The sequence below is a fragment of the Mytilus trossulus genome, chromosome 9 (assembly GCF_036588685.1).
Source record: "Mytilus trossulus isolate FHL-02 chromosome 9, PNRI_Mtr1.1.1.hap1, whole genome shotgun sequence".
In the NCBI taxonomy this organism is placed as follows: Eukaryota; Metazoa; Mollusca; class Bivalvia; order Mytilida; family Mytilidae; genus Mytilus; species Mytilus trossulus.
Window position 1 is genome coordinate 22,428,449 of NC_086381.1, and position 10,978 is coordinate 22,439,426.

The window sequence follows — 10,978 nt, forward strand, 5'->3', positions numbered from 1 at the left end:
CTTCATAAATGAGAAAACGTGTACGTGTATCTTACAATGTATCCCTAGTAGAACCAATGCAAATAGGGGTCGAGTTATGTACTAGTCGTGGTTTAATGACGAATACTATGCGACATTGTCTAATGAGTGCAAACAAAACCTTGTCCATCTGCTTATGGTTGGTCAAAATCGAAAACAAACAAAAAACAAATAAATAACAAAATAGATCATGACTTAAAGCATTCACCGCAATAAGTATTTAATGGATTATTTTGGTCGCAACACCTTTTAGAGACCGGAATCATCTAGAGGATGCAACGACATGCTTAAATATGGTTATTTATCCTTTTAAATCCTTGGTCTTGGCTTTTAAATATTAAACTTTAAGCGTTCCTGATAGGATAAATTCGGACGCATGAAATTCGTAACATTTTGTTGGAAGTGTTGTGTACTGTCTCCGTATTTCGGGGATTCACATTCCCGAAATACGGAGACAGTACACAGACAGTAAACGAAAGAGGGACGAGGGTAATGACTGAGCAGTTGCTATAAGAATGTGAATCAACTCCACTGATATACTGAGACAAATCGGTCCCGCATGGAAAGAATAATTGGAATCAAAACGGACAACCACAAATATCATAGAGAATGGAGTTGGTCTTTTTAGAGAAAATTTACCCATACACATACAAATGTAAGAAAAGCGCATTGTCGGAATAATGAGCTGTCGGAGTAATGGGTTGTCGGAATAATGGGCTGTCGGAGTAATGGGCTGTCGGACTAATGGGATGTCACCCTAAAAAAAAAGGCTATTGGTTCGTTAATAGGCCCTCTTTTTTTAGGGGAGCAAATTCACTATCAAGTGTTAGTTCTGATTGATTTAATATAAGAAAAAAGTTTTTTTTTGGTTTTCAATTGGTTGCTGTTACTTAGGTCTGGGTCATTTGTTGGGAGGTCAAGGATCATTTTTTCTATATATGTATAATAGGCAAGTCTCTGTTCTTGTTTGACTTGTTGTTTAAGTTTTTTTTATATTTTACTATATGCTTTTTGTCCTTTTTCTCATTTTAGAGTACAATTTTTCTTTTGTTGATAAGTTTTCTGAGTTTGTTGTGCACACAGGGAAGTCGATGTTTAACGTAAGGGTACCCAAATTGCACCTATTTAGAAAAAAATAGCAACAAAAATCTTACAAGATTTCCTAGATACTAAACAATTTGTATTTTTATGATTTGATACTACCCTCGTCTTTCAACATAGGTAAACATAATTAGATATACACAAAACGTTCACAGTATTTATCAACAGGTGGACTGTTTACTGAAAAAGCAAAATGTAAGAAAACGTCACCATGCGACGTCATCAAAACGTCATCTTTTTAAAATTAGCAAATACAATATATTATAAGTATCCATTGCGTAAAATATGAAGAGTAAACATGGACATATATCCAATTGATCAAAATATTTGGAGAAATTAAACAAAAGCTCGGTTATTAGACTTTTGACGATGTGAATTTAAGCATGTATGCAATTTGGGTACTCCTCATTACAGAATCATGGATAGTTTGAAGGTTGATTCAAACCAATTTTTGTATGACTCAATATGGATTAAAAATAAAAATTGGCGTACCTTTGCAATCAAGAAGGATAGGGCTACAAAATAAACACAGTATGGACATTTTTTTCTTGATCATAAAAAAACGTAGGTAAAAAAACTGTCAAAATAGGTGCAATTTGGGTACCGTTACGTTATATGTTAACATTATATGTGGATGTTTGTATATAATGATTTTGTGATGTTGTTTTTAAATAAATCCCACACTTTCATTAATACTATTGTTGTCATTGTGGTTTGGCATAAGCCATTTTGTTAATTTACTTTTTTTTGTAGTTTGTTGTGTGAATAGTTTTACCGGATTTTCACACTGATACTTTTCCTGACCGATTTTGATATTATATTATAATAATTTAGAGTTATCTACCTTGTTGCAGAATGTCAACAAAATGAAAAACCGGCAACATTTTTAACTTTGATGATTTCTTGCAGTAAAGAACATGACAACGAGTTGCATTTACATTTTCACAATTCTTCTTTACGTATCTTCAGCTCTAAAACTATTTCAGCCAAGAGAAATAATTCATTTATTAGAAAATTCTTGCTTACTGGCAGTTCTTGTCGATAGTGATGACGTGTTCCTAACAGGGGACACAGGACAACTATTGAGGTCGTTATCTGAGGTTTCTTTTCAATCAGAACCATTTGTACAATTAGGGTACATCAATTTGAAATCCTTTAGGTGGCAAAATAATCAAACGCTTCAGACAATAAAACGAGAACATCCTTCAGTGAATGATATAGTTTTATTTCCAAAATCAAAGATAGATAGAACATGTTTACTTCCAGCAAAACCTTTGATGCCAAATGTTAATCCGTACAAAGGTTCAAGGTCAATCAATTTATTAGTAGATTTCATCAATAATTATTGTGGTACATACCGAACAGTAAAAGGTAGTGTATCTTATGAAGGTCTTCACCGAGAAGAAATTCTGAAGAATTTGTTTTCAGTATCAAGCATCTCAGATGTTACATCGAATTATGTATTTCAAGAGCAAGTTGATGATGAATCATGTGACAAAAATACAAATAAGAAAGAAAATATAATCTGTGAGGATAAACATGAGCATCCAAAATCATTTCAGAAGACTATCAACCAAAAACAACATGAGATTCCAAAATGTGATCGAATAAAAGTCCCATCAAAAGATGAATTTTTTCATGACTACCTCAAATTATCAAGACCAGTCATTATTGAAGGAGCTATGGAATCATGGCCGGCTATGACAAAATGGTCAAATAAATTCCTGCGTGACGAATATGGAGATAACAAAGCTCACATTAAATTAACACCAAGAGGAGAATTTGAAGGAGTTGAATCCTCAGAGTTGTGGGACAACTATAAAACATTTAGAATTCCAGAAGCTGTACATAAACAACTTGAGTTTTCTGACTTGGTTGTTGTCCGTCCAGCCACTCTTAGTATGAAGTTTTCTGAACTGGTTGATCTAATAGAAAATGTTTCTGATGGAGTAGTAAAAAATGTCTCTGCTTATTTAGAGTATTCATCAATACCTAACCATTTACCAGAGTTAGAAGATGATATAAGGGAGATGCCATTCATTACTGATGTTTTAAACAGACAACATTTAAACATTTGGTTTAGTGATGGGAACACTCTAGGAAAACTACATTTTGATCCATTTGATAATTTTTTATGCCAGGTAAAATGTTATTTAGAAATTTAATTGAGCAAAAGGCTAGTACATGAAAAGAAAATAATTTTAATGAAGTACATTAAGGTTTACTGACAGACAACACACTTTTTTGTACACTGAGTCAGATGATGAATTCTAATTATATTAGTAATAAAAAGACAAAATGTGGAGAGTCGTCTCATTGGTACTCATACCAAATCTTCCTATAACTATACATGTCATTATGTTAAGCCATTTCAAATGATATTTAAAATAGCATGTCTTTCTATGTTGTGATGTTACACTATTGTTTCAAATAAAGGTGTACATGTAGGTTTGCACCTGTCCAAAGTCAGGAATCTGATATTCTGACAGTAGTTGTCAGTGTTCTCCCAAAGGCCTTTTAGCATCATGGTAATGTGATGCTGTCTGAATTTATTCTCTTATAGAATGTGTTATGGATGTGATGCTATAATTTTTGGAAACAAAATTGTATTTTAATTCCCCCGGTTTACCATGATTTTAAATGAAATATTATATCTGGGGAGAACACTGGTTGTTGTTTGGTCTGTGTACCATCCTTTTGTCTGTCCATTATCTGTCAATCTAGTATCAGTATTAACATTTGGTTTAAGGTAAATATTCAATGTAGTTTACCATGAAGTGGATACATGTAATGTCTTTATAAAATGAAACCTGTCAATGCACTAGTTTATTTAGCAGAGAATTTATAATGAATAAAATATACGTTTATGACAAATAAAGGTTGAAACAGATTAATTAGCAGGTCCTTGATCAAGTTTAAAGTTACAGTTTTTTTGTTGGTTTTTTTACAGTTCACTGAACATAAGAATGTAATACTGTCCTATGGACACATATATTTCTTATGTTCTTCAAAATGAGGCCTGTTCTTTTGGTCAACTATTTTAATGTATACATTGATTTAGTAATGAACTTTTATTAACAACATGATCAAGGGAATGAAACGGTTATGGAAAAAAAATTATGCATAGAAAATTTAAAGTTTGCGTTTATCAGATTTTACTGACATGCACATGATTTTGTCTTATTTGCTTCATTTGTAATTTTAAGGGGATTTTTATTACAGGTATTGTCTTAATATAAAAAAAAATAGGATTAGTACTTAATAGATATGTAAACTAACAAATAAAATAATAGCTAAAATTGTATTGTCCTTTACCATGATTGCGACATCACATTCATTATAACTTAAAAATAAAATCATGTTTGTTTCTAAATATCAAACTTAATATCTTTTTATTTAATTTTAGATTAGTGGACAGAAACAAGTACTATTATTTGAACCACATGACAATACAAGGCTTTATGAAGCTCATATTCCAGAGGCAATGTTAGCCTACAACCATTCCACTAAAAAGTTTAACAGGAACCAGTTGGCACAGAGTACATCCATGGTTATGTCCCCTGTTGACATAAAGAAGGTTGATTTTAAAGTAGGTATCTGTGGCATCTTAGAACTTATCTTTTAAGTATTTATTTATATTTTTAGCACATGCATTATAAGTAGATTAGTAGTGTTAAGTATTATAACAGAATCAATTTACATTTGATAATGGTTAAACCAGTTGAGAGAAATTGTAGTAACTTTAAATGCTCTATGTAACATTTGTTTTTAAAGGTCAATGAAATCTGCATCTTACTTTTAACAAGTCTTCAGTTCAATATAAGTTAGCTAACATGGTCAAATTATAAATTGTTTTTCTAATAACTCACTAATTTTTCATGGCTTATTAATAAAAAAAATCTTACAAGAAAATTAAAACCTATTATTTATATAAACATTAGAAGTTTTTATTGACGCAATGGCTTATTTAATCTACACAATATTTTCTATTAACAATGATTAATTCTTATCTTTAGTACTATATTATCACTTTCATCACTTATAATTTAGCTTCTCAACTGTTTTGGTTTTTATATATGTACAGCCCTGACTTTCAAATATGTGGCTGTTAGCGTTCCTGATGAAGGTAAACCCAGATATTAAAGTGTTTTGGAGGCATGAAATTAATAATGTGTTGTTTTCATTTTTTATGACTGAAGTCGTAAATATTTGGTGCTAACTGATATAAATCTTTAAAAAATTTCGAAATTTCGAAAAATTGGTTAGCATCAATCGTATAAAAGTTGATACTTTTGGCTGTAATAACTGTTTAAAAACATTTTGAAACAGTATCTGTGTCTGGGTGCAGGTGATGCTTATTCCTTTACTATTCCTAATTTCAGTCTTAAATATGCCATGTATGTCTTATTTCTTGACTTGATGAATGGTTTCTAGGATTACTTAATACAAATTCATTCACAGATGTGACTCAAACCAAAAGTCAGTGTTATTTATCCCATCAACCTTCAAATGCAAAATTAAGTTGTAGCCAACAAAATCTAATTGTCTGAAGAAGAAAAAATTTAGTAATCTTTTAAATTCAGTTTGTACTCATTGAATGACAATCTTTGAAATATATGATGATTGCAAACAACTTATTACCTTGTAAGAGTTACTGGTCAAAAAACATTTAACTCCAAAAGGAAATATAAGTGTTTAATCCCAGACCAAATGTATTGAGGTTTCAATTGTCTTCCTTTATGTACTTCAATCCAGACACCACAGAATATCAGTAATGGTGAGCATATAGAAAATGGTGGAAGAATATATATTTTAGCCCATGTTAGCCCTATTTGTCAAAGGCTTGACAGAAATAGTTGTGTCCTTGCATGTATATTATTACTAAATTATATTTTTTTCTGATAAAAGTCATGATATGGCTCTTATAATAATAGTTCATAGTAAGTAACTATGAACTACATAGTTTTTTAGTTGGTTTTTTTTTTTTTTGCCTTTTTGGAAAAAAATTATTAAGGTTTGTTGTAAAAGAAACACATCACTTGAGGCTTTACATGTCTATTTATGCTTATATTAACCCTGTTCCTGTAGTTGTTTTAGGCTGCCATTATTCAAGTGAAATTTGAATGTATTTATATTTTGTACTACTTTGACCAGTGTCAGTTAAATCAAAATAATAAACATATCACTGACCCGTTAAGTAATTGAAATACATTGAATTTTTTTTTCAATGTTGCTGGTTATACTTGAAGTAACATTCAGAGCATGGCTATTTAGAAATATATTAACACTATCCTTGCCCATTGGTTTATAGTGACAAATTATTATTGACAAATGCATGTAATTCTATATTAATGGTTGAGTTGTATGATAATGAACATTTTATTGTGAAGATAACTTGAAATACACACTGTTTAAAAACAAAAAGTAGATAAACAATTAACATAACAACCTAACTTCTGAAACAATGAGACAACAACCTAACATCTGAAACAATGAGACAACAATCTAACATCTGGAACAACACAATGCATCCCAAATGAACATATTTTGGTTTTTATAGAGAATAGACTTGGTTTTCCTGTTTGAATTATTTAACACCAGTCATTTTATGGCCCTTTATGACTTGCTGTTTGCTGTGAGCTTAGACTACTGTTAAAGGTCATACTTATAATTGAGGTAATTACAAATACAAATTCGGAAAGAATATCATGCCCTCTAGATAGTTAACAAATTCTTCACCACATGTGAATATGTTGTTAGTTGATATAAATAAAAGGATACTTGGGGGTATAGTGGTATACTGTAAACCAACTTATTTTCGGGAGCGATTTATTTTCGTGACTTTCGCAAGTAGAAAACTAACGTGAATATAAATCGTCGTGAATGTGTTAAACTTTGGTCTTTCCATATTAAACTACATCAAATAAATCAAGTAATCGTGAAATTAAATAGCCGCGAAGTGGTCTTCACAGTCTAAAACGCGAAATAAAATATCCGCGAAAATAAGTTGGTTTACAGTATATAGTCAATGCAACTGGGACCAAGGACACAAAAAAATCACTGACGAAATCTAAAATAAAGGTCAACATAAAATCCTGCATGATATAGAGATGTGTGTATAGTATAAGTTTAGAAAATATATTAATAATTTTCATCTGTTAACAAAAACTTCAAAAGATCTGTCATTACTAGTAAATGCATTTGTGTGATATGTAACAAGTGAACTGCATTATTACAGAGGTTTCCAAAGTTTGCCAGCACTTATCCACTGAACTGTACATTAAATGAAGGGGATGTCCTTTTTATGCCTTCATTCTGGTGGCATGAAGTACAATCTGTTCCAAACAGAAAAGAAAAACGAAATCTAGCAGTCAATTATTGGTAAGAATTACATTTCTTTTTGTGTTTGCTCACCTTTTTGTTTTGTTTTAAGAAAGTGATCATTTACCACCTTTTTAGCTCACCTGGTCCAAAGGGCCAAGTGAGCTTTTCTCATCACTTGCAGCCGGCGTTGTTGTTAACTTTTACAAAATCTTCTCCTTTGAAACTACTGGGCCAAACTAGGCCACAATCATCATTGGGGTATCTAGTTTAAAAGATGTGTTCGGTCAACCAACCAAGATGGCTGTCATGGCTAAAAATAGAACATAAGGGTAAAATGTAGATATTAGCTTATAACTCTGAAACTAAAGCATTTAGAGCACATCTGCCTGGACATTTTCAAATGAATTTGACAACTGGTTGTTGGGTTGCTGCCATTGAATTGGTAATTTTAAGAAAATTTTGCCTTGTTTGGTTATAATCTTGAATATAATTCTGGATAGAGATTAAACTGTAAACAGCAATAATGTTCAGCAAAGTAAGACCTACAAATAAGTCAACATGACCAAAATAGTCATTTGACCGCTTAAGGAGTTATTGCCCTGTATAGTCATTTTTTACCAATTTTTCATAAATTTTTGTAATCTTTTTTACCGAAATTTTCTCTGAAACTACTGGGCCAAATTAAACCAAACCTAGCCACAATCATTATTTATAGGGTATGTAGTTTAAAAAATGTGTGCGGTGACCCAGCCAACCAACCAAGATGGCTACCATGGCAAAAAATAGAACATAGGGGTAAAATGTAGATTTTGGCTTATAACTCTGAAATCAAAGCATTTAGAGCAAATATGACATGGGGGTTAAATTGTTAATAAAAACAAGACCTATCTGCCCTGAAGTTTTCTATCAAATTGGACAACCCGTTGTTAGGTTGCTGTCCCCAAATTGGTAATTTTTAAAGAAATTTAGCCATTCTTGGTTATTATCTTGAATACTATTATAGACAGCAATATTGTCCAGCAAAGTAAGATCTACAAATAAGTCAACATGACCAGAATGGTCAGTTGGCTCCTTAAGGAGTTATTTACTATATAGTCATTTTTAACAAGTTTCATTAATTTGGTAAATTTTTGTAAATTTTTACAAAATATTTTCCTTTATAACTAAAGAGATAAGCTTATTATAGATAGAGAAAAATGTAAGTAGCAAGAATGTTCAGTAAAGTAAGATCTACAAACACATCATCAACACCAAAGCACAATTTTGTCATGAATCCATCTGTGTCCTTTGTTTAATATGCACATAGACCAAGGTGAGCGACACAGGCTATTAAGAGCCTCTATTTTAAGGATTCTTCATCATTTGACATGATTTTTGTGTGTAAAACTGAAATATCAAATTTTTTTTCATACACTCAGTGATTTATCAATTCTAGAAAAAAATTGCATGAGGTGAAATTATATTTTAATAGGTTAAACAAGGCCTGAACTAACTAATGACTTTTTTGTTTTATTTTGTGTTATTGTCAATATTCATTTAAATAATATGGTTTCAATTATAATTAGAAATACTAATTTAATGATTTTTCTTGCAGGTATGAACCATTTCTGACCAAGGAATTTCCATGTCCCACATGTAAACTGGATGTTAACCCAAAGTATAGACACTTACTATAATTACTGAACTCTTTTATATTATATTAAAATGTCTTAAAAAGAAATGTTATTATCTTTTTGGATGCTTATTACTGCTGGTAAATAATTTATATAAATTTTGTGATAAAGAGTAATTTGGAAGTCTGTTAGGGTTTTTAATCCCCAAAAACACAATCACATAGGTATGTAAAGGGTATATGTTGTGATGTTCAAAAATAGGCTGATTGATTGATTGTGGTTTGTTTAATGTCCAGTGGCAAATATTTCATGCATGTTTAGTATGAGAACAAATTCACAAGACATACTATAGGAGGGTTCTGCAAATAAACTCATCATTGTTGTCAGGATTTTGAAATTTTATAAGCTTGACACTTTTAGTCTTCAAAGGGTTTGGTGGTGGTTGACTAAAAAAGACAAAATATTTAAAAAAAAAAAGTTAAAGAGCATTGAGGAACCAAATTCCTTAAAAGTTTTGCCCTCAAGGTATAAACAAATAGGGAGATGTGGACAATGTTGCATGTATACTTTATATTCATCAGAGGATAACATGGTTAAATAGTTGAGATATGTTGATTGTTGATCAATAGAAAATTTGCCCCAACTGTATAGTATAGATGACATCGAAAATGCTTATTTTTATATAGATGTACAATGCTGTGCAAAAAAAATTTAATTAGACTTCAACTTCATCAAAATCTACCTTGACCCAAAACTTTAACCTGAAGTGGGGCAAACAGACTAATGAATACAAAGACAGAAAAATACATTTCGACTACTTGAAGAAAAAACACGTTTCAACCCCAGAATGTGGAAACTTTTAAAAGGTGTATCCCCCTTTTCATTGGGAAATATCAGTATAAGTGACTTTCTTTCGTGTTTAGATTTTAATCAATTATTTATTGCTAATGACCAACTTCTAAGTGACTGATTTCAGACTTGTTTTTTTTTATGTTTTCCGGTCTGTGCGTCCGTTCATCTGTCCGATCGTTCATTCGTCTGTCTGCCTCGCTTAATATTAAAGTTTTGGGTCCAGGTAGATTGTGATGAAGTTGAAGTCCAATCAACTTGAAACCTTTTAGTACACAGGTTCCCTATGATATGATCTTTATGAATTTAAGGCCAATTTGCAAATAAATCGTGTAATTGATTGCTTATACCGACTTTAAATAAAGCTTTATGTCTTATGATCCCAATGTCACGGTCCACTGAACATAGAAATTGATAGTGCGAGTTGGGCATCGGGCCATGATGAGCATCCGTGTACTATGGACACATTTTTGTTTTATCTGTAAACATATGGATATATTTCCACGTCACAGTATACTGGACTGTATTTTCTAGAGTTTTGTACATCTTTTTCCAAAAACCAAGAAATACGAGTATATGATAAGAAGAGGTGGGTCATTTGTGTTACTGAGTGTACATAGGCCAGCAACGAAGCCTGGTACCTTTGATAATTATTGGACTGGCTAATTAATTATTAAAGATATAAACATAGTATTTTAAATGATGATAATGTCATACGAAGTCGATATTGAGTTGTATAAAAAATCTACAAGTCAGTCACTGAAAATTTCAGACATCCTGTATGCAATAATTATATTCCTCTTGTCTTCACCATACTTCCACAACAGGTTGAGGCAACTATACACTAGACCAAACATATTTACCTATTACGCTTTGACGGGTGTCATATCTCTAAATTATTGAATTATCAGGAATAATCAAAGCCCGTCTTCGTAGACTTCTACAATTTAGACATTGGAAATGAGTAGGTTGACATAGAGAAATGCTTTTTATTCAATCTAAAAATGTTACGCCGGACAAGCGATTATTAACGTCAAAGTGCAATTTGAGTGATCGATAAGATAAATTTATGG

The 10,978-nt window shown here is 31.5% G+C and overlaps 1 protein-coding gene across 2 annotated transcripts; it reads left to right on the forward strand.

Moving 5' to 3' along the window:
* Window positions 1-1,959: 1,959 nt before the first annotated feature.
* On the forward strand, window positions 1,960-9,163 carry LOC134685321 (uncharacterized). Of its 2 annotated transcripts, XM_063544988.1 has the most exons (4): window positions 1,960-3,260; window positions 4,526-4,708; window positions 7,358-7,500; window positions 9,038-9,163. In XM_063544988.1, exons 1-4 carry the CDS (start codon window positions 2,037-2,039, stop codon window positions 9,117-9,119), a joined length of 1,632 nt encoding a protein of 543 aa, XP_063401058.1. In that variant the 5' UTR covers window positions 1,960-2,036; the 3' UTR covers window positions 9,120-9,163. The 2 variants fall into 2 exon arrangements, with proteins under 2 accessions (XP_063401058.1, XP_063401059.1); XM_063544989.1 differs by lacking the exons at window positions 7,358-7,500; window positions 9,038-9,163 and adding an exon at window positions 5,875-6,063.
* Window positions 9,164-10,978: the final 1,815 nt, after the last annotated feature.

What these genes read in the sequence shown, in the direction of transcription:
- LOC134685321 (XM_063544988.1), top strand. Translation starts at nt 2,037, where the DNA reads ATGACAACGAGTTGCATTTACATTTTCACAATTCTTCTTTACGTATCT. An exon ending in TTGATAATTTTTTATGCCAG is followed by an intron (nt 3,261 to 4,525) that starts GTAAAATGTTAT and finishes ATTTAATTTTAG; the next exon opens with ATTAGTGGACAGAAACAAGT. An exon ending in AATCTAGCAGTCAATTATTG is followed by an intron (nt 7,501 to 9,037) that starts GTAAGAATTACA and finishes TTTTTCTTGCAG; the next exon opens with GTATGAACCATTTCTGACCA.